General features: G+C 47.8%; 1 protein-coding gene across 1 annotated transcript in view; it reads left to right on the top strand.

The window, feature by feature from the left end:
• LOC147718157 (uncharacterized) overlaps positions 1-23,151 on the top strand; it is a 127,026-nt gene extending 103,875 nt beyond the window's left edge. Inside the window, exons 3-4 of the mRNA XM_086919231.1 lie at positions 16,993-17,187; positions 22,870-23,151. Of these exons, the coding sequence (XP_086775357.1) occupies positions 16,993-17,186 (194 nt within the window). The 3' untranslated portion in view covers position 17,187; positions 22,870-23,151. The remainder of the gene's footprint in view (positions 1-16,992; positions 17,188-22,869) is intronic.
• Positions 23,152-24,744: the final 1,593 nt, after the last annotated feature.

The raw sequence follows: 24,744 nt of genomic DNA on the forward strand, positions 1-24,744 counted from the left end.
CTGCAGGAAGCTGAGGACCTGGCTCTTCAACTAACACCCAGCAGGAGACCTCCACGCTTCTTGAAGTCTGCAGGAAGCTGAAGACCTGGCTCTTCAACTAACACCCAGCAGGAGACCTCCACGCTTCTTGAAGTCTGCAAGAAGCTGAAGACCTGGCTCTTCAACTAACACCCAGCAGGAGACCTCCACGCTTCTTGAAGTCTGCAAGAAGCTGAAGACCTGGCTCTTCAACTCACACCCAGCAGGAGACCTCCACGCTTCTGGAAGTCTGCAGGAAGCTGAAGACCTGGCTCTTCAACTAACACCCAGCAGGAGACCTCCACGCTTCTGGAAGTCTGCAGGAAGCTGAAGACCTGGCTCTTCAACTAACACCCAGCAGGAGACCTCCACGCTTCTTGAAGTCTGCAAGAAGCTGAAGACCTGGCTCTTCAACTAACACCCAGCAGGAGACCTCCACGCTTCTGGAAGTCTGCAGGAAGCTGAGGACCTGGCTCTTCAACTAACACCCAGCAGGAGACCTCCACGCTTCTTGAAGACTGCAAGAAGCTGAAGACCTGGCTTTTCAACAAACACCCAGTAGGAGACCTCCACGCTTCCTGAAGACTGCAAGAAGCTGAAGACCTGGCTCTTCAACTCACACCCAGCAGGAGACCTCCACGCTTCTGGAAGTCTGCAGGAAGCTGAAGACCTGGCTCTTCAACTAACACCCAGCAGGAGACCTCCACGCTTCTGGAAGTCTGCAGGAAGCTGAAGACCTGGCTCTTCAACTAACACCCAGCAGGAGACCTCCACGCTTCTGGAAGTCTGCAGGAAGCTGAAGACCTGGCTCTTCAACTAACGCCCAGCAGGAGACCTCCACGCTTCTGGAAGTCTGCAAGAAGCTGAAGACCTGGCTCTTCAACTAACGCCCAGCAGGAGACCTCCACGCTTCTTGAAGTCTGCAAGAAGCTGAAGACCTGGCTCTTCAACTAACGCCCAGCAGGAGACCTCCACGCTTCTTGAAGTCTGCAAGAAGCTGAAGACCTGGCTCTTCAACTAACGCCCAGCAGGAGACCTCCACGCTTCTTGAAGTCTGCAAGAAGCTGAAGACCTGGCTCTTCAACTAACACCCAGCAGGAGACCTCCACGCTTCTTGAAGTCTGCAAGAAGCTGAAGACCTGGCTCTTCAACTAACACCCAGCAGGAGACCTCCACGCTTCTTGAAGTCTGCAGGAAGCTGAAGACCTGGCTCTTCAACTAACACCCAGCAGGAGACCTCCACGCTTCTTGAAGTCTGCTGGAAGCTGAAGACCTGGCTCTTCAACTAACACCCAGCAGGAGACCTCCACGCTTCTGGAAGTCTGCAAGAAGCTGAAGACCTGGCTCTTCAACTAACACCCAGCGGGAGACCTCCACGCTTCTGGAAGTCTGCAAGAAGCTGAAGACCTGGCTCTTCAACTAACGCCCAGCAGGAGACCTCCACGCTTCTTGAAGTCTGCAAGAAGCTGAAGACCTGGCTCTTCAACTAACACTCAGCAGGAGACCTCCACGCTTCTTGAAGTCTGCAAGAAGCTGAAGACCTGGCTCTTCAACTAACACCCAGCAGGAGACCTCCACGCTTCTTGAAGTCTGCAAGAAGCTGAAGACCTGGCTCTTCAACTAACACCCAGCAGGAGACCTCCACGCTTCTTGAAGTCTGCAAGAAGCTGAAGACCTGGCTCTTCAACTAACACCCAGCAGGAGACCTCCACGCTTCTTGAAGTCTGCAAGAAGCTGAAGACCTGGCTCTTCAACTAACACCCAGCGGAAGACCTCCACGCTTCTTGAAGTCTGCAAGAAGCTGAAGACCTGGCTCTTCAGCTAACACCCAGCAGGAGACCTCCACGCTTCTTGAAGTCTGCAAGAAGCTGAAGACCTGGCTCTTCAACTAACACCCAGCAGGAGACCTCCACGCTTCTTGAAGTCTGCAAGAAGCTGAAGACCTGGCTCTTCAACTAACACCCAGCAGGAGACCTCCACGCTTCTTGAAGTCTGCAAGAAGCTGAAGACCTGGCTCTTCAACTAACACCCAGCAGGAGACCTCCACGCTTCTTGAAGTCTGCAAGAAGCTGAAGACCTGGCTCTTCAACTAACACCCAGCAGGAGACCTCCACGCTTCTTGAAGTCTGCAAGAAGCTGAAGACCTGGCTCTTCAACTAACACCCAGCAGGAGACCTCCACGCTTCTTGAAGTCTGCAAGAAGCTGAAGACCTGGCTCTTCAACTAACGCCCAGCAGGAGACCTCCACGCTTCTTGAAGTCTGCAAGAAGCTGAAGACCTGGCTCTTCAACTAACACCCAGCAGGAGACCTCCACGCTTCTTGAAGTCTGCAAGAAGCTGAAGACCTGGCTCTTCAACTAACGCCCAGCAGGAGACCTCCACTCTTCTTGAAGTCTGCAAGAAGCTGAAGACCTGGCTCTTCAACTAACGCCCAGCAGGAGACCTCCACGCTTCTTGAAGTCTGCAAGAAGCTGAAGACCTGGCTCTTCAACTAACACCCAGCAGGAGACCTCCACTCTTCTTGAAGTCTGCAAGAAGCTGAAGACCTGGCTCTTCAACTAACACCCAGCAGGAGACCTCCACGCTTCTTGAAGTCTGCAAGAAGCTGAAGACCTGGCTCTTCAACTAACACCCAGCAGGAGACCTCCACGCTTCTTGAAGTCTGCAAGAAGCTGAAGACCTGGCTCTTCAACTAACACCCAGCGGAAGACCTCCACGCTTCTTGAAGTCTGCAAGAAGCTGAAGACCTGGCTCTTCAGCTAACACCCAGCAGGAGACCTCCACGCTTCTTGAAGTCTGCAAGAAGCTGAAGACCTGGCTCTTCAACTAACACCCAGCAGGAGACCTCCACGCTTCTTGAAGTCTGCAAGAAGCTGAAGACCTGGCTCTTCAACTAACACCCAGCAGGAGACCTCCACGCTTCTTGAAGTCTGCAAGAAGCTGAAGACCTGGCTCTTCAACTAACACCCAGCAGGAGACCTCCACGCTTCTTGAAGTCTGCAAGAAGCTGAAGACCTGGCTCTTCAACTAACACCCAGCAGGAGACCTCCACGCTTCTTGAAGTCTGCAAGAAGCTGAAGACCTGGCTCTTCAACTAACACCCAGCAGGAGACCTCCACGCTTCTTGAAGTCTGCAAGAAGCTGAAGACCTGGCTCTTCAACTAACGCCCAGCAGGAGACCTCCACGCTTCTTGAAGTCTGCAAGAAGCTGAAGACCTGGCTCTTCAACTAACACCCAGCAGGAGACCTCCACGCTTCTTGAAGTCTGCAAGAAGCTGAAGACCTGGCTCTTCAACTAACGCCCAGCAGGAGACCTCCACGCTTCTTGAAGTCTGCAAGAAGCTGAAGACCTGGCTCTTCAACTAACACCCAGGAGAAGGGCTCCACACGTGCTCAGCTCCTGGACACCCCTCGGTGATATGCCACACTTCACAAATCCTCATAACATAACACAACATATAACAAAACATAACATAAGTTATAATTTTGAAATATTCTGCACGTGCTATGTTTTTTAAATGTTTCTTACAATTATGCCAACAGTGACAGCTTCTCATTCTTGCACAAATATTCTTCTGACAAAATTGTTTTAGCTAAATATACTTATTTGCAATTAATAATAAATAAGTAAGTGTTTTTTCGTCAGCACAACCTATTCAATTTTGTTTACACTAAGTAACACAAAAAACGAAAGTTTCCAAAAATAACACACATTAACAGGTTTTTTGTAGCATTTTGGGTAATTCGTGAAAGTGAACTGTTGGAGTTTTGTACAGTCATAAACATGCAGAGATTCTAGCTATAAATGCTAATGTGTGACCAGAAACACATCTTGTGCAGAAGTTCGTTCTTTAACTTCAAGAGACAAAGGGGCATATGTTCAAGGAAGTGGCAGAGTGAGGCGTTAGCCGTCCTGGCCTAACACCGTGCTCCGCCATCTCAGAAATGCCAGGCTGCACCTTATTTACAAGGATAGGGTGCAGCCTTGCATTTCCCCCTGCTCTGTCGCTACACCTAGCAGTGTAGTGCCAATGCAGGCACGCTTGCACCATGTGCAACGGTGTCTGCGTGCAGGGGAAAGATTGTTTATGTGCAGGAAGGTCCTCCTTCCTGTACATAAGCAATCTTTAACCCCTTTGCTACGGCGGCAATTCCGCCGCAGCGCTAAGGGCGTGAGGGGGCGCGCGGTGCTCCGGTGCTCGTGACGTAACCGCTTCGTCACGAGCCTCGGGTGCGCTGTGCTGATGACAGAGCGGTTCCGTCACAGCCCCGCCTGCTAAACAGAACGTCCAGCGCAGGAGAGGAATCCACGCCGCGCAGGCGAGGAATCCGTGCCACGCAGGCGTTCCGAGTGGGCAGTGACGGAACCGCTCTGTCATCAGCACAGCGCGTCCCTGGCTGGTGACGGAGCGGTTCCATCACCAGCAGGGGAGGGGTTAAATGCCATTTTGTCACTTCTATGTTTGCCGCTTAATGCAGCACACATGAAAGTCACAAAATGGCACATTTTTTTAAAGATTGTTTATGCACAGGACGGGGGCCTTCCTGTACATAAACAATTCAAGGCATTTTGCTTTTTCCATGTGTTCTGCGCAGGGCAGCACATATGGAAAAAGCAAAAGCGAGGAAAAATTAAGCATTTCTCCTCGTTTCGCCAACTTAAGACGAGGATTTCCCTGGTCTTAATGTTGGCGCTGCCTCCTTTTTACGCTGCCCTGGTAAATAGGGGGCTGCGTCAAAATTAATGGATGTTGTGATGGAACGCCCACTGCAACACCCACTGCCCACTCCTTTCACGCTAACCCTAGTGTGAACGAGGGCCTTATTTACAAGGCAGTGATAAGCCACATTAAGGGGCTTAACGCTGCCTGGAAAATGAGGCGTTATGGCCACCACAATGTCGATATAAGTGACGTTGTAGTGGCAATAGGGGCTTGTACATATGACCAAAAATTTAGTTAGCAAAAATTAAGAGTGTATACTCATTTGACATCCCCAGCATTTTAGTAAGTAAGGATATTAAATCTCGATTTTTATAGTTGCAGTGTTGCCGCTTTTTTTTACTTTGCCAAAGTTAGCCTTTCATCCCTCTAACCAGTTCAGTGTGTTTATTTTCAAGCTGATAGAAACCAATGTAAGCCACACAGTGAAATTCATGCTTCCTATGGAATTTCGTCAACATCTTGCACTGGAGAAACTGAGAGGCATATTTTACAAGGGCATTGTGCCACTGGAGCATCACTTTTTAGGATTTTCCACTGGCACAATGCCCTACTCCATATTTACAAGGCAGCATTAAGCCACTTTGCGTTGCTTACCACTGTGCTCTAACCCTTTCGGCGCTCTGAGGCACAGTGGAGCTGTGCTCATGACGAGCTAACCGCCGCGGAACGCCCACGCGGGGATAATTCCCCTCCTGTGCGGGGCGTTCCATTGAGTGGGCGGAGTCGTGATGAGCTGAGCTCGTCACGAGCACAGAGGCGATGCGCGCGGCCCCCCTCCCCCTCGCACCGAGGGGGAATTAGCCCCGGATGGAAGGGGCTAAACGTGATAGCCTTTGACGCAGGTATCACTCTAACGCCACTGAAAAGAAGACCTTGATTGGTGGGACGAGGAGAAATACTTTTATTTCGCCTTCTTTTTGCTCTTTCTATGTTTGTTGCATTCTGCAGCAAATCACCTTCATTGATTGTTTGTGTGGAGGAAGGTTGCACCTTCATGTTCATAAACAATCATCCCTTCAGCTCAGGCACTGTTGCACAAGGGCACCAGGGTGTCTATGTTGGGGCTAGGCAGCTTTTTTTAGCACCTGCAAAAGGGAAAACACACAGGTGAGCCATATTCTTGTGCATATGGCGCATCTCAGATTTTTCTAAATGAAGCTGCACCACACTGCGCCATTTCTTTGTGAATATGCCCCTGAGGCCATTACTTTGGGGTGCATGGTTATTCCGTTGGTGAGGGTGTAACGCAGACTCTGGCAGCGCTGAAGGGCCCAAACCTTTAGGGGGCCCCCATCGAGTCCAACACCAATTAATATCTGTGGAATATGAGAGACTCAAGGGCCCCTAATCACATTTTGTCGGGGTCCCATCATTTTGCATGACGTCGCTGACTCATGTGGCCGATAGGAAGAACTGACAGTCCCATGGAACTTTACCTACCTCTGCTGATGCGGTATCTTTCACCCGACACTCCACCTGCTACAAAAGAAGGAGTGAAGCTATGGTTGTCATCAATATTGTCATTTAAGATATCTTTAGTGATGTCATCAATAATGTCATCCATCTGTGAGGTCAATAACTTTGTATTAGGGGAATCACATTATGATTGGTTTGTCTAACCATCCATGGTGGATTTTTGTGTTTTTTTAGGTTTTGTTTGGCAACCTTAACTTCATTTTGTGTTTTTCACTGTTTTTTTAAGATTCATTCAAACATATAATAAAGTTGTACATCCAAAGGTAACCATAATTGTGTTTTAACTTTTGTGGTTTTCAGTGAACGTTTAAAAAAAAAAAATATATGCTATATTCAGCTGTTTCTTGCATTAGCCTATTTACAGCCAACCACGACAGAGGTGGCCATGAGGGTATGCGCCAGCAGGCGTTGGCCAGGAGTTGCACCCAACCTTCAGGTGGTGTCTTACCTTTTTTTACATTCTTTTCTTTCGGGGTCTTTTGACTCTTTTTTTAATAGACTTTTCAAGGAGCAGCCAAAGTCCTGGTGGCCTCATTTATGAGGCCCTATTGGCATTTTTGCACCCACAGAATGTCACGTTTTTTACGTTCCGGTGGCGCAATGTGCCACTGCATATTTATAAGGCCATGTAAAGCCACTTTACGTGGCTTTACATGGCCTTATAAATATGTGCCTCTTTCACACAGAAAACTGTGTGAAAAGGGGTTCCATGGGTGTTGCTGTGGGTGTTCCCATGCAACACTCATGGAGCCTGACACATTCCAAGATTTACGAGGCATCGCAAATCTAGAAATGTGTCAGAACTTAACACCAACCCAGAGGTGGCATTAGGCAGGCACAACGAAAGAGAAAATAAGTGGCTAATTTATGAGCCCTTGCGTTACTTTTGCGCCGCCGGTGCATCACTTTTTGTGACGCACCAGGGGGGTTATTTACAAGCCCCTTGTGCCACTTTTGTGTCATTTTTAGCGTGGGAAAAGTGACATATGGTGGCACAAAGGGCTTTTATAAAAGCCCCTAGCAGTGTCACAAAAGCGACACGTTGTGCCATATTTACAAAGGTATAATGTATGTAGGGGGGGCGCTCCGACGCAAGAAAGGGTCGAAGAAATGATGCATTAAAATCTATGAGATTTCACTGCGCCACTTCTATGACACAAATGCTCCAATATCTTACGCCTGCCTTGAGGCAGGCGTAAGATATTGGCGCAGGCACATTTAACATGGGACTTGCCTATGATGGAGCTAGATCACTTTTGTTACACACTTCAACAATGCATTATTTTTGCGCCTACAGAAACGTCGGAAATACTCATGTACCTGTAACTCCTTGCGACATGATGTGTCATACTGTAAATATGATGCATCATTGGTGCCGCAAGGAGGGGGCAAGGAAAAGTGACGCATGGCAGTTTTTTCGCAGCGATGCGTCACTTTTCATAAATGAGGGCCTAAAACATTTCTCCTTTTAGTTTCATTTTTTGCATTCTGCAGCACACATAGAAAAAGGAAAGCGCCTGAATGAATTGATTTTGTGCAGAAAGGCTCCCTTCCGGCACAAAAGCAATCATTCCCGCAACGCAGGAACCCTTGCACCATGCTGCAAAGGTGCCTGCGTTGGTGGACGGCAGCCCATTGTGCACCGGCGCAGGGGAAAAGGACAGGAATGCGCCGTATCATACAGATTATCAAAAAATAAAATAAAGCCTTCGGAATAGTTATATGTATATCTAATTTCCTAAGATTGGATACAATAAATTATCCATTCTCTGAAAAATCATTTTTCACAGGATTTAATCCAAAAAGGATTATATGTGTGGAGTTTCATATAGATACGGCGCATTTCTGCCCTTTTGTTGTGCCGTAGGGAGGCCTGCGTCACTGCCCTATGGCAAAAGCCCATAAGTAATGTCCTGAGTCCTGTAACGGTGTCAACTACAGATTTTAGTCTGTGTTGCCAACCATTGCCAAGGGCCACGATGGACAAGGGTGGACAGGCTGTCCTGATTCTGTTGGACTTGTCGGCGGCTTTCGACACGGTCGATCACTCCACTTTGATCGGCCGTGTCGAGGCCATTGGTATCAAACATAGAGCTAGAGATCTCATCACATCCTTCCTGGCTGACCGCAAGCAGGCAGTCAAGTTAGGTACTTTCACTTCACCTACTTTCAGCCTTCCGTGTGGAGTCCCTCAGGGTTCCTCGCTAAGTCCGACCCTTTTTAGGTCTCGCCTGTCGATGCGCATGCGCATCGAGCAAGGCGAGAGTATTGGCACTTATCCGCTCTTTATCCACACTGCAAGGAATCGTGGCGATTCCTTGCAGTGCACGATAAATTTAAGCTCAATGCGCATGCGCATTGAGCTTAAATGCGCGTGCACATGCCCCCAGCCGCCTACTCTCTCTCTCAGCCGTCCCACAACTCCGCCCCCTCACTACTTGATTGCACGGCCGCTAGGCCGTGCCTCCCCTACTCTCCTCCCCCCTCCTCCTCTCCTAGCACCCCCAGCCCGAGGCAGCTTCCCCTGCACAGACCCGCTCCGCCCCCTCCCCTTCCCGCCGTCTCGCATTTCCCCTGTCGCACTTCTCCTCCCCCCTCCCCTCTCTTCCCTCCAGCTTGTCCACCTTAACTGCTCCATGGCCTTCAGTGAGAGTCCTCTCCTACAGTCACCACCTCCAAATGCCGCTGCTGACCACTTCATAGATTCTCAAACATGCTCAGTCCCCACGCTGTGGTCCCCCATGTCTCCACCCCATGCAGCACTGGTTTCATAAATGCGACTGCTCAGATCCAGCAGCATCGACATACCCCGGTGAGGACTTCCTCTTATGCCGCTAGGGTTCCAACCTCACTCCATTTCAGCAAGAATCCATGTTCCATCCCTGGTCTTGGCTCTTAAAAACTACACGTATCATTTCAAGGCGTGCAGTGCCCTCCTCCTCTCCTAGCACCCCCAGCCCGAGGCAGCTTCCCCTGCACAGACCCGCTCCGCCCCCTCCCCTTCCCGCCGTCTCGCATTTCCCCTGTCGCACTTCTCCTCCCCCCTCCCCTCTCTTCCCTCCAGCTTGTCCACCTTAACTGCTCCATGGCCTTCAGTGAGAGTCCTCTCCTACAGTCACCACCTCCAAATGCCGCTGCTGACCACTTCATAGATTCTCAAACATGCTCAGTCCCCACGCTGTGGTCCCCCATGTCTCCACCCCATGCAGCACTGGTTTCATAAATGTGACTGCTCAGATCCAGCAGCATCGACATACCCCGGTGAGGACTTCCTCTTATGCCGCTAGGGTTCCAACCTCACTCCATTTCAGCAAGAATCCATGTTCCATCCCTGGTCTTGGCTCTTAAAAACTACACGTATCATTTCAAGGCGTGCAGTGCCCTCCTCCTCTCCTAGCACCCCCAGCCCGAGGCAGCTTCCCCTGCACAGACCCGCTCCGCCCCCTCCCCTTCCCGCCGTCTCGCATTTCCCCTGTCGCACTTCTCCTCCCCCCTCCCCTCTCTTCCCTCCAGCTTGTCCACCTTAACTGCTCCATGGCCTTCAGTGAGAGTCCTCTCCTACAGTCACCACCTCCAAATGCCGCTGCTGACCACTTCATAGATTCTCAAACATGCTCAGTCCCCACGCTGTGGTCCCCCATGTCTCCACCCCATGCAGCACTGGTTTCATAAATGCGACTGCTCAGATCCTGCAGCATCGACATACCCCGGTGAGGACTTCCTCTTATGCCGCTAGGGTTCCAACCTCACTCCATTTCAGCAAGAATCCATGTTCCATCCCTGGTCTTGGCTCTTAAAAACTACACGTATCATTTCAAGGCGTGCAGTGCAATTGGTTAAATATCTAAGTAAACCCAGACTACAACTCCCAGAGTGCAATAGGTTTACAGATAAACCACAGAACTGGACATGAAACAAGGTAGTAACTAAATTATCAAATACCTCCAGCTAGTGCCAACGATCTTGCTCAAATTCTTCGTGCACTTGGTTAGCTCTCAGGCAGCACTAATGGTGACCAATGACACACTCCGCACCTTTTAAAAAAAGCCACTGACGTCATTTTTTTATTAGACCTAACTGCCATGTTAAACATCATCACCGGCCACCAAATTCTTCTGGACACTCTTAAAAACAGGATGCGCAAGTAGGAAAGCATTGTGAAATGGTACCAATCCTACCTCTCAGAACACTCCCAAATAGTGAAAACTGACAATTCCCTTTCTGACCCCACTTTAATTTCCGTCCGCACCCCACACAGTTGGATCCTAGAACAAATCCTTGACAATGTGCAAGTCAAAGAATCACAGAGGGGGGACTACTTAAAGATCTTGGCATCTTATCTCACCAATACACTGAAGACACGCAACTCGATCTCAAAATGGATGGATTTCCTCAAACGTATCTCCAAGAATTAATCTGTCCTGCACAGCAGCCACAAATGGATGGATCAAAAACAATTTAAATATAATGCCTTCAAGACTGATTTTCTTCTCTTCCCCTCCAAATCTAACCCAACAGTCATAGTCTCTAGTTTGAAACTAAGAGATGTTGACTTCAGAATGGTCACTACTGGGCGTCATGCTCGACGAAAATCCGGATCTCAAAGGGCACATCAAAGCTGTAACAGATTCTGCTTCCAAGGTCTCCTCCCCCCTCCTCCTCTCCTAGCAACCCCAGCCCGAGGCAGCTTCCCCTGCACAGACCCGCTCCGCCCCCTCCCCTTCCCGCTGTCTCGCATTTCCCCTGTCGCACTTCTCCTCCCCCCTCCCCTCTCTTCCCTCCAGCTTGTTTTTTGTTTATTTGACCGGCTCCGCCCCCTCCCCTTCCCGCCGTGTCGCATTTCTCCTCCCCCTCCCCTCTCTTCCCTCCGGCTTTTTTTTTGTTTATTTTACCCGCCGTGTCTCCGATCCTTTCGCTCTCCTCCCCCCTCCCCTCTCTTCCCTCCGGCTGCTCTCCCCCGGCCAGTCCATGGACGAAGAGCCCTCTCACATGCCTCGTCTCTCCACCCCGGGCACGCCAACCATGATAACCTCCTTGTCCACCTTAACTGCTCCATGGCCTTCAGTGAGAGTCCTCTCCTACAGTCACCACCTCCAAATGCCGCTGCTGACCACTTCATAGATTCTCAAACATGCTCAGTCCCCACGCTGTGGTCCCCCATGTCTCCACCCCATGCAGCACTGGTTTCATAAATGCGACTGCTCAGATCCAGCAGCATCGACATACCCCGGTGAGGACTTCCTCTTATGCCGCTAGGGTTCCAACCTCACTCCATTTCAGCAAGAATCCATGTTCCATCCCTGGTCTTGGCTCTTGAATATCTAAGTAAACCCAGACTACAACTCCCAGAGTGCAATAGGTTTACAGATAAACCACAGAACTGGACATGAAACAAGGTAGTAACTAAATTATCAAATCCCTCCAGCTAGTGCCAACGATCTTGCTCGAATTCTTCGTCCACTTGGTTAGCTCTCAGCAAATTTTCCTTTAAAAATGATGTCCCACCTACTAGCTTAAAACCACACAAGCAGAAGGGAATATCTTGTGGGATTTCACAAACGGAGGTCCCACTTCCTAATTTAGGAGAAAAAAAAAGCCCTGAAGAACCCCTCACCCTCACTCACCCTCAACCCCTCACCCTCACCCTCACTCACCCTCACTCAACCTCAACCCCTCACCTCAATACCTCACCCTCACCCAACCCCTCACCCTCAATACCTCACCCTCACTCACCCTCACCCTCACTCACCCTCAACCCCTCACCCTCACTCACCCTCACTCACCCTCAACCCCTCACTCACTCACCCTCAACCCCTCACTCACTCACCCTCAACCCCTCACTCACTCACTCTCACTCACCCTCACCCTCACTCACCATCACCCTCACTCACCCTCAACCCCTCACTCACCCTCACTCACCCTCACTCACCCTCACTCACCCTCACTCACCCTCAACCCCTCACCTCACTCACCCTCACTCACCCGCACTCACCCTCACTCACCCTCAACCCCTCACCTCACTCACCCTCACTCACCCTCACTCACCCACCCTCACCCACCCTCACTCACCCTCACTCACCCACCCTCACTCACCCTCACCCACCCTCACTCACCCTCACTCACCCTCACTCACCCTCAACCCCTCACTCACTCACCCTCAACCCCTCACTCACTCACCCTCAACCCCTCACTCACTCACTCTCACTCACCCTCACTCACCATCACCCTCACTCACCATCACCCTCACTCACCCTCAACCCCTCACTCACCCTCACTCACCCTCACTCACCCTCACTCACCCTCAACCCCTCACCTCACTCACCCTCACTCACCCTCACTCACCCTCACTCACCCTCAACCCCTCACCTCACTCACCCTCACTCACCCTCACTCACCCTCAACCCCTCACCTCACTCACCTCACTCACCTCACTCACCCTCACTCACCCTCACTCACCCTCACTCACCCTCACTCACCCTCACTCACCCTCACTCACCCTCACTCACCCTCAACCCCTCACCCTCACTCACCCTCACTCACCCTCACTCACCCTCACCCTCACTCACCCTCAACCCCTCACCTCACTCACCCTCAACCCCTCACCCACCCTCACCCTCACTCACCCTCACTCACCCTCACTCACCCTCACTCACCCTCACTCACCCTCAACCCCTCACCCTCACTCACCCTCACTCACCCTCACTCACCCTCACCCTCACTCACCCTCAACCCCTCACCTCACTCACCCTCAACCCCTCACCCACCCTCAACCCCTCACCCACCCTCAACCCCTCACCCTCACTCACCCTCAACCCCTCACCCTCAACCCCTCACTCACCCTCACCACCTCAGCCTCACCCTCACTCACCCTCAACCCCTCACCCTCACTCACCCTCACTCACCCTCAACCCCTCACCCTCACTCACCCTCACTCACCCTCAACCTCATGCTAAAGATTTACAAAAAAACCCATAAACAATTCTAAAAGCACTAACTCTAATGCTGCGAGACCTATTGCATTTCTAATGATTGTTAATATCTATGTTTCGGACTTAGCGAGGGTAATAAAAGAGTATAACATCAACCTAACAACTTACGCCGACGACACTCAGTTGGTATTATCCATACATAAAAATGGACCTAATGTTGCAGCAAACTTCAAGGACGGTATGAGAGCCATTAGCAGTTGGATGGCCTCCAACTGCTTAAAACTTCATTCATCTAAGACGGAGGTCATGCTCTTTGGAAGTATTCAACCTTTGTGGTCCCCTTTATGGTGGCCAGAGGAACTGGGAACTCCACCTCAACCGGTCAGCAAAGTCAGAAACCTGGGAGTAATATTTGATGACAAACTCCTGTTCCATCATCACGTGAACGCTGTAGTATCATCATCTTTTAACATCTTAAGGAAAATAAAGAAACTTCTTCCATATCTTCCTATAACTGCAGGCAAAACACTTATATCTACACTGGTGTTTTCACGTACCGATTATTGCAATGCCCTCCTCCTCAATGCACAAAAAAAGGTTATTTCCAAATTACAAATGATACAAAATGCTGCTGCCAGAGTCTTATTGACCATTCCTAAATACAGCTCGGTCTCTGGACATCTGGATCAATTGCACTGGCTTCCAGTCAGAAGTCGCACAAAGTTCAAGGCCCTTTGTATTGTCTACAAGGCAATAAACAACACAGGACCCAAATTCCTTAAAAATTCCTTTAAGCCTTTGGCAACTCCCAGAACGCTTCGTTCCAACACGGCTCATCTGCTGCAGATACCCAGAACAAGGAAAGTTAACTGGGGAGACAGATGTTTTACTATAGCTGCTGCTAAATTATGGAACTCCCTCCCTCTTAATATAAAAACCAGCCCATCTCTGATTGTCTTCAGAAAGCAACTAAAGACTTGGTTGTTCTCTCAACGACATGACTAACTATAAATCAATCTAACTTCTGCCTAGAGATTTAACCACTGGTATCAGCTCCTAGCCTCTAGCGCCGAGACACCCACGGGTAATTGTAGCGCTTTAAAAATTGCAAAAAATAAATAAATGAATAAATAAACCAAACAAAGGGGTTCAGTTTCTTTTGATTTTAAGCACAGAGGTGTAAATATAGTGTTGTGTTGTAGCAGCTTTTGCAGGCTGCTATAGGTGCATTCTGATTCCAATCTCTGCATCTAGGCACTGCTATTTCCTGTGGTTGGTGCTATTGCCTAATAAAATACTCATTCCTGCGTGCCTTGCACATTACATATTGGTAATTTGCTTTCACTGTTGCGCACACATCCAAGAAAATGACGCAAAATTATGTGACTGGAAAATATGTCATTTATTTATTTATTCTATTTATTTATATTGTGGCACAAAATGCATCCTCACATCAGTTTCTGACACGAGGATACATTTGCAAAAAAAAATGCATGAAAACACAAAAGCTGCTAACAGAAGCCACTCATGTTGTGGTAGTTCGCATTATTTCTGTGTTCATCTGCTATAATTTCTCTATCAATTCAGCATAATTATGTGACGTGAAATACTGGGGTCAATCCAGGAACTGTGTGTAACACGTTTAACATGAAATACCTAGAATTCTGCAAATCCCACTGACATCATTTACATTTCTCCTGGCCCTAAATGTATTACATCAAAATGGCTGTCAGGGGAAAAGCCCCTTTAATCAGGTTTGAATATTTGTGGGGAGATTGTTTCTGTGCAGGAAAAGGTACCTGAATCCAGCTTACGCTGCTCCCTCCTCTTTTTTTTACTCACATTACTGCAACCCAGAGGGGCAATTTTGTGGCACTGATACACCCCTGGAATCACATTATTGAAATCTTTAAATAATCTTTGATGGCCAATGAGGGCCCCAGAGATCATATCATAGTAAAGGGCATTACACTTAGTTATTCTTAATAGGCGATGGTTTGACGAATTTGGGTGCATATTATCAAGATAGGCGATAAAATGATCGCCACTTTAGAGGCAGAAAACTGCCGCTAAAATGGCGATAATGGGCTTGATAATATGCTCTATGGAATTCCTATTGGAGCCCATGTTAGATGTGAAGGACCTGAGATTCAATTGGAATACCATAGAACATATTATCAAGCCATTATCGCCGTTTTAGCTGCAGTTTTTGGCCACTAAAGCGGTGATAATTTTATCGCCTGTCTTGATAAAATGCCCCTTTGGGGCATATCATCAAGGGCCTTATCTCCGCTTTTTTTACTTTAAAAGCCAGAAAAGCGGAGGTAACGTTTTCGCCCTATCAACAAGCTAACATGCATAATCGCATGTTAGCACCTTTTTTCTCTACGCCTCCCTTTGCATCTCTAATGAGATGCAAAGTGGGCGTTCCTTCCCAAAATAACTAGAGAAATTTTGCTAACCGACATTTCTCCAATTATCAATGGGCACGCTAACAAGCATAGCGATAAGAAAAGTCGCGCTAAACGTGATTTTTGCTACTTTCCTTATGCCTGCTTTTAGTTTGGCTTAGCCATGATATCCAATGGAAGGTGGATATCATGGTTAAGTCTGCCCTGCACTATCAACAACATAGCGCCAAACGTTGTGCGATTATCGCTGGAATCCCAGCAACAATTCCACATTTGGCAGCTAACTGAATAATTTTTATCGTTCTGGAGATAAGTGTCACTGATAGCGCGCTATCTCCGCGATATAAACAAGCGATAGCCGGCGATAATTATCCTAGCCCTAAGTGCGCTTAGCGATAATTATCGCCGGTTGTTGATGATATGCCCCTTGGAGAGCTGACCTTTACATCATAGAAATGGGTGATTCCGGGTTGCCGTGGTCCCTCACTTTAGCTTTGCAGAGCACTAACTATAGTTTCGACTACAAAACAAACTCCCTCCAAAGGAAATGCTTATAGTCTACAGCTTTGATTCAATCAAGATGGTTTCAGGTGTGTCACACTTTTCTCATAAGTTAGACTGTTAGCGCTCTAGTTGTTCATTAGAACACTCTGGGAAGCTGCAGCAGAACACATGGGAATCAACTAACAGGAATCTGCTTCTGAACAGAGAGCATCTAAAGTCACAATAACAATCATTTGTTGGGAGTACCTTGCTAATTGTAGCAAGTGTAGAGTTCTTAGATGCTTTTTACCCTATTTTCCTTACGACTAAGGAGCAGCGCAAATGGCCATCATAGGAAGCTTTCCATCAATAGTGCCAGTAGAAGCTGAGCTGACAAAATCTAAAGGTCTGCCCCCCTCTAAACGAGGCTGGTGAGCCAAGGGTTTGGGAGACATGCTTCTCTGAAGCCGGCACTAGATCTGTTTCTGAATCCTACCCTTCTACTACATGATGGGGTATATTTTGACTGATCATCTGAGCTACCTCTGGAGAGTCAGGTGCACTAATAGAATACGCAGACATTGCAATTATAGTTCAGTATTATCCAAAGTGATAGAACCCCATGTTAAACCATTGCACCCACCAAGGCACTGCCCAATCAAAGTTACCTCCGTAGAAACTGGAGAACCTAAGTAACATGCATCACACCTCCCAAAATCTACTTTCTTACTGTCCCTCTTGATAAGAAGCTGAGAAACAACAGATGATGCATCGGAATGAAGGATAAAGCTAGAGACCGTGATGGCACTATCGCCAAATATCAGAGTGAATGGGCAGGGAGTTCCTCAGCTACTACCACATGTATGCTCGTCTGTCTCCATGCAAAATATTCTATTGAAAACCTACACATTTTTTAATTATAACTTCCTGTCTTTGTGTCTTTGTTTATAGGCTCACTCACAACTGTCAACAACTTCTGTGCCATAACCTGCACGCCAGGATCTGATACTATACAAGGAGTAACTAGTAGCCTTTCTTGTTGCCAAACGGACCTCTGCAACGGAGCAAGCAGCGTGAAGATTAGCTACACAATGCTCTTCCTTGCAGCTGGCATTAGTGCCCTTCTTCTCAAAGGAGGACTCTAAGGTGAGAATTAGCATAGGATACCTCTTTCCATCCTATTTTACAGGTTCAGTGTGGGTCCTGGGCTTCATGATGTTTTGCAAGAGGACATTGAGGTCAATCAGTGTGAGCGAATTCCCTTCAGATAGATGTGAATGATCGCCTCGAAGCCAGGGGATGGATGGTGGTACGCTGTACCCGTTACTTGGCTAACCTGTGGGGTAAGTGGGGATATGATGATTCAGGGGGATACTGATACACGTTGGGTCTTTCAACCAGAAGGGGGCATTTCTCTGGCAGTAGATGCCACTAGTCTTGGCCAGGTTGTGGATTGCGAAAAACCCATGATCACTCTGTGGCTAACTTGTCTAAATGGAGACATGATGATCTAGCGGGGATCCTGAAGCACCTTGGGTCTATCTGTTACGGGGCACAGGGCCCTCTCAGAACAGATTCTTCTACTCCAGGTCAGTCTGTAGATGGTAGGATCCAGCAACCATGTGGACTCATAATGAGCTGAGTGGATTTGGGCAACCATAGGTGATCTCACAAGGAGATAAAGGTTGTTCAGGGCATTATGTTGCATACTGTGAGCTGAGGGCACATGACCTCTCAAGGGTGGCACACAGTGCTCCTCAACTTATCCATACTGACTGAGCGGAGGTGGCTAGGAGATAGGCGGGGCGATTGTTGTGCAGTGCTTTGTGGGTGAGTGTGAAGAGTTGGAACTTGGTACATTTGCGCATGTGGAGCAAGTTTTCTGAGATGTGGGTTGATATAGGTTGGTGAGATAGTTTGAGTATGAGACGTGCCCAGATGTTTTGTTTGTTTTGGAGCCTGTTCAGAAGCTTCTTTGAGTGTACAGTGTTTGCCTAGTCAATTATGCTGGTAATCAGGGCCTGTGTAACTGTCTTCCTGGGCTTTATGGGTACCCATTTGAGGATCTTCCTCAGCATCCTCTGGATGTGGAAGCAAGTAGAGGTAACTGTGTTTAATTAGGCCATCATGTCAAGCTTGTTTTCCATGCTGATTCCAAGATTTCTGGTATGAACGGAGGGGGTGGGTGTGGGGCTGAAGTCCGTTGGCCACAAGGTGGAATCCCTGGCAGAGCCCTTCCTTCTGAAGTGTAGGGTGGTGTGTTGCCTTTATGGGTTCTTCCTGTGAGGAAGGAGTAGATTCAGTTGAGGGTGGGTCCTTGGATGCCTGTTTCATGTAGTCTTCTGATCAGGGAGCAGTGGGAGATAGTGTCTAAGGCTGCTCAGAGGTTGAGTAGTATGAGGGCTGCAGCATCTCCACGGTCGCGGATCAGCCAGGTGTCATCTGTGCCTGAGATGAGGGCAGTCTCAATACTGTGGTCGGTATGGAAAATGGATTGTGTGGTGTCTAGAAGTGAGCAAGTTGCTTGTTGCTGACTTTCTTCATGACCTACGCTGGGTAGGGTAAAAGGGAGTTCAGACTGTAGTTTGATAGTTGAATGAAGATGGATGAAGGTTTCTTTAGCAATGTGTTGACCCTAGTGTGTTTCCAGGAATTCAGGAATGTCATGGAGGTAATCGAGTTGTTCGGGGTGTAGGTGAGGCCTTTTCTGATAGGGAAGGTGCCAATATAGTAGATGTTTTGGGGCAGTTGTCTGTTGGAGTGGATGGTCCTCATGATGTTGGATTTCTCTTACATTGTGAAAGTTACCCAAGCAGTCAGGGTTATTTAGAGGGTGTTCATGAATAGGCTCATTGTAAAGGAGTTGGGGGCCCGTTGGAGGTTGCAGCTGTTATAGATGTCTTTGATTTTGTTGCTGAAGAAGTCCGAGAGGTTGTCACACACTTCTGGTGAGGAGATAATGGTGTTTGTGGGGAAAAGCTGGTGAGGTGAAATCTTTGATGGCGTCTATGCGTTCTGATACAGCATCTTTAATTTGCTGGTGGTAGCATATCAGGGCTGCTCTGCATGTCTTCATGTCACTTTCACAGTGGTTAGTTCTCCATTTTCTGTCCAATTGTTTGCAGTGTTGTTTTGTTTCATGGAGTGCCTCATACCAGCTGGCCTGCTTTTGTGTCCTACTCTCTGTATTGTGTTTATGAGGTGCCAGAGAGTCGTTTCATGCTGTGATCCATTCTTTGAGATGTTTGATGTTGCTGTTGAGGTCATTGGTAGGTTTTGGCTGGTTCTGGCTTAGGGAGTTGAGCAAATTGGATTCTGAGATGCTGCTCTAGCTGCGTCTGGCCAGGCGTTCAGTGTTGGGTTTTATTAGGTGAGGAATGTTGAATGGGAATTATATGAGGGCAGTCCAGGCAAGAGACTTGCGGTGATTTCAATGTCATTGAAAATGGTGAAGACAGGGTCAAGAGTGTGTTCACTGGAGTGTATAAATTCGATGACATGATGTGCCAATCCCAGGTTTTCTAGGCTCTCAAAGAGTACGGTGGTGTTGTTCCTATCTTCACGATGGAAGACAAAATCTCCTAGTAAGACAGTAAGAGTTGGCGGAAGATGGTGTCAGTGAAAGTGACTCTGGGTCTCGGTGGTCGGTCGATAAGGGTTCCGCTCAGGATGTGGGATGCTGTGATTCATAGATTGAAGTGTAGGTGCTCCATGTAGGGGGTATAGTTCTCATTGTCTGTAATGCAACTTCAGGATCCTTTTTATATTATTGTGATTCCTCCTACTGGTCTTCACTGTTGGTTCTGTCATGCAATCTTGTAACATGCTGGTATGGCTGCGGTGTTGTCAGATGCCGACTCGGAGGTCAGCCAGGTTTACATAAGGGGGAGAAGGTCTGGGACGTGAGTGTCCAAGATGTACTAGATTTCCGTGGTGTGTTGGCTTAGTGTTTGGGTGTTGAGTAACATGCATAAAAGTTTGTCCTAGGGTGTATGTTTGTTGGTGGGCGTGTGTGTGTTCTGTGTGTGGTAAATGTAAATGTAAATGTATAGGCATTTATATATTGCACTACTTACCCGGAGGGTCCCAAGGCGCTTCGACCGCTGCGAAACCCTTCCTGGCTTCCCTGAGAGATGGTCCCTTAATGGGTATCTCCAGGGTGAGACCAGGCATCCCCGGCGGTCTGGTGGGGCCGTTAGTGAAGATGAGGCAAGCTAATGCCCAGAGTTGCCGAGTGTGATCGCTGATCAGAGTGGGCACCGAGGCGAGAGAATTATCGAGTCCGCTGACCCTGGTCCAGAAACCTGCCGCGCCGGGAATCGAACCCTGGTCCCGGGCCATCCTCTGCTCTCGGGTCTGCCGCCTCTAACCAGTGAGCCACACTACTTCACTGTGTGGTTGTAGGTGGTGTTAATGTGGTGGGTGTGGTGTTGTTTGTGAAGTGCCATTGACTGAAAGTAAATGATCCATCTGTGTAGCATGGTGTGGCGTGTCAGCAATGAGTAGAAAGACACCACTGTGGATCTTCCATTCCGCATCTCCTCCAACCCCCTCACCTATAATACTGGCTGTGTGAGCATTGGGGAAATCACACCATAAACTTTTAATCAATTCCAATATATGACGTTACAACACAAACATTTACAACACATACTTTTACAACATGTTTTTTACATCACAACTACCATTACAGCTCATGTTTTTACAACGCATGCCATTAAAATGCATTTTTAGAAACTACTTTTACAACGCATTCTATTACAACACATACCATTACGACACATACCATTATGATGCATAATACGTTTAGGGTAACAGTAGGGTAAGATTTGGGTAGTGTAGGGCTAAAAATTACTATTCCCACACGGGTGAGTGCAACAGTAGGGTAAGTATTGGATAGCGTAGGGGTAAAAAGTACTATTCCCATGTACCATAAAACCAATGCCCACTCTAAAATTAAAAAATCTCCATTACTTACCCTATAATGTGTTGTAATGGCATGTGTTGTAATGGTATGCAATGTAGTAACGTGTTTTATTGCCTGGATTGTAATGGCATGCAAAGTAAATGTGTTCGCGTTGTAACTTCTGCATTGTAAAAGTAGTGAGTTGCAATGACTGCATTGTAATGGTTGTTTCCCATCAACTCATTTGATGTTCGAAAGTAAGTGATGCTAGGTTACGACATGGGTCACAAAGCATCTTTGACAGGTGCTATTAAGGTAGTGTTTGTTCTAAACACCTTTTACTTCATGCATTATGAAAACATGATTCTGGAGATGGTGATGAATGATATGAATATTTGTGCATATTTGCTGTGTAACTATTTGATGTGCTGCTGGTGTGTCCCGTTGTTTTTGTGCTACATTATTGCAATGTGATTTTGTTCTGTTCTGTAGTTTTTGTGTTTTCTTTTGACTATTCTGCTGTGTTTTGCAAGTTAAGTTTTAATTTTGGTGTTAATCAATCAATTAATCAATTTGTAAAGCGTTGGCTTCTCACCCGGAATGGGTCTCAAGGCGCTGAGGGAGAGGACAGTTATGTTCCTTTGTGTACGTTATTCTATTGTGTTTAGGAGTTTACTTTACATAGGTAAACAAATGCAGCTACATTTCCAGCCAAAAGCAGCACACGCCTTGAAAGCACCATGTCATTTTGGTCTATAAAATAGATGAAATGCTGCCGGATTACTAACGCTAGTCTGGTGTCCTTCAGTTGTAGTTTGAGGCATTTTCAATTTTAGGTTGAGCGTCTTGAGCAGTAGACTAGCCCGTTGCCACCGTTAGCTTAAGGGCCTTCAAGGGTACTCTACGCATTGCTTATGGTAGCCTGGAGGCCTTAAGTGATAGACCTCGGACGTGCCTATGGCAACCGGTGGATCTTCAAAAGAAAAATAATTTCTTCAGTAGCTTGAGGGTCATTGCCTTCTACAGCTTTGGATCCTTCAATGGTAGACTAGGACATTCCCTCTCATACACTGTGGTCCTTCAGTGCTTTGCAAGTGGTAGCCCTTGGTGCTTTAGTGGTTTACTAGGTTGTCGCCAACAATAGCCTGGGGTTCTTGAGTAGTTGAGTAGGGCATTGCATATGGTAACCCGGGGTTCTTCAATAGTTGCCTAGAGCATTTCATATGGCAATGAGCAGGTCCTTGTGCCAGATCCCCCAGCCACAGTTCTCCTTTCCAGCTTGCCCACTGTCTGTCACCCTCTGCCTGGGTCCATGATGCCCTCTGTTTGTGCCTCTTCTGCTCGCCTCTTGCCCTTTTTTGCCTTTTCTGCTAATTTTTCTTCCCTCTGTTTTGATTTTTCTTCTACTTTCGCTGCCCTATGTTTTTCCCTTTTCGCTCCGTTACTCTGCTCTCTGTTTTGCTCTATTCTGCTCTGATTTACATTTTCAGCTCATTTTATTTCCCTCTGTTTTGCTTTTTCTGCTAGTTTTTTTGGCATCTGTTTTGCCCCCTTCTGCTATCTTTTGTCTTTTCTGCTGATCTTTCTGTCCTCTGTTTTGCTTTTTCTGCTTTTTTTTCTGCCCTCTGTTTTGCCTCTTGTGCGCTCTTGTTTTTCTGCCCTATGTTTAACTTATTCTGCACATTTCCTCCCTCTTTCTGTCGTATCCCCAAGACCTGTCGCAGGGATAGTGGGTGCGACAGGGATCTCGCACCCCAGGCCCAGGTGTGGAATATTTAAAAAATGTGTGCAATTAGCTAACGTCAAAGTTAGTACCTACATCTTACCATTTGGTGAAACTTATGTTTTTAGAAAATCAGTGATTTTTATTGTTGGTCTATGAAGTACCACATGTTCTTGTTTGTGTTTTCTTTCTTGCCAAGGTGGGGATGTTCCAGACCGTCCTTCTCAGCTTGCCTGGCACCAGCCCTGCCAGTTCCCCTGCTCTGGAACCACTATCCAGAGAGAGAGACTGGGCCATGGGAAGATTATTTACCTCCAAAGCCAGGCCAATAATGCTATCTGATGTCTCTCTAATCAATGCCCTCATGCTTGATCTGGTATTCTATTAGAAATTAACCAGAACCACTGTGTAATTGTTGATTAAAGTTTATTACACGGTTGATACTCATTCAATAAATATTGGATATATTTTCCAGCTCATGCTTCCCTGCTTCTTCATTGACTCCTGCATACATGTTTTTGGCCATTTGTTGTCAAAACTTTGTACAAGAAAACATGCCTTTGCAGATCTAATGATGAGAAAAGAGGGTTTCTTTTGTGCAACAAGACAAGGTGTAATGGTGTTGACCAGTCTGCTCATTGCGTAGGCAGGACCTGGTTGTGCCCAAGAATGATGCCCACTCACACCGTCGGGGGGCCTCAATTACAAACCCCTTGTGCTGCCTCTGTGCCACTTTTTTGATGTAGCGGTGGTGTACTAAGTGCGCCGTACTCTGCCATATCTGCCAACTGACACATTGGGTCCAATGCATCAGTTTGTAGAGGCCTGCGCCACATTATACCCACACCAAGTAAAATGTATGCAGGGTAGGCATCCCCTGACGCAAAAGTGATGCATTGCTGGAGTTGGTCTCAAAACTGATGCAACTTCAGCAATGCCTCAGGAAAAATAGGTGAGTCGCATTGTAAAAGCCCTGCGTCATTCCTCACGCCTGGTCTGAGCACCCATAAGAATTTTGATGGTGAAGTCATAGAGTGACGCAGCAAAATGTTCTACATTTCACTGCATCAGTTCTACGTGGCTTTTTTGCATGGGAACGACTAGCCTGCACACATTATACCTGACGCAGGTAAAATGTAATTCAGGGCTCTACAAACTGATGCACTGGACCCAATGCGCCTGTTTGTAGACATGGTGCAGTGTTTGCACCACTGCAGCATAAAAAAGTGACGTAGCAGCAGGGCAAGGGGCTTGTAATGAGGCCCCAGGCGAGGCTACTTCTTCCCTGCTCCTCGGTGACCTGAATACTAGCTTGACAACTCACTTGCACAACGTGGCTGGCATCACCATGTGGTTGCCTCTCCAGAATAAGGTGTCTGAAGCTACACTCAGTTCATTTCACACCCTCCACAGCTGGGATAACAGTTCCCTGTCTGCTGGTACCAATTGGTTGGCGTCGCTCAGGAAAATATTCCACGCTCCTCCTTGGAGGTTGCCGATGACCTTTTGGAGTGCTGCATCTTCTTGGGTGGCTGAGCTCCTGCACAGACACTGATTTTAGAAAGGCACGACAAGTCATAACCCATACAGAGTCTTCAGTACCTAATGTTGTGGTGCTCTGCATAGTCTCCTGAGCCACTGGGTGTCGAGATGGGAAGCCAGCCAGATTCTTCGATCCGGGGCCTTATGCATCTGTACAATGGTATCACTGTAGCTGCACTGCCCATCGTGTAATGCCGGTTGGTCGCTGTGAAGCATTCTCACCAAATAATGCAACCATTATTTGTTGGTAATTTGCACCTCCATTTAAAGGCCAGGTCCTGCCTCTCGATGTATGCATAGCGAGTGCCGTTGAGGTGAGCGCCCTGATGGCCCGGTAACCTTTCCTGGATCAGTACCACTCCAATCCCCACCAGGCTGGCATCAATTGGCTGTTCTGTTGCCCTCCCGGTGTCCCACTAGGCCATTGTGGTATCGTCGAGCAGGGTTTGCTTCACAATTGGCGAAGGTTTCCGCTTTGTTGCTCCAGGACCACTTCACAGAAGTCTTTGTCAGGGCTCAGAGCGGGTCCAAA

Source organism: Lissotriton vulgaris, chromosome 4_2, assembly GCF_964263255.1.
Source record: "Lissotriton vulgaris chromosome 4_2, aLisVul1.2, whole genome shotgun sequence".
Taxonomy (NCBI): domain Eukaryota; kingdom Metazoa; phylum Chordata; class Amphibia; order Caudata; family Salamandridae; genus Lissotriton; species Lissotriton vulgaris.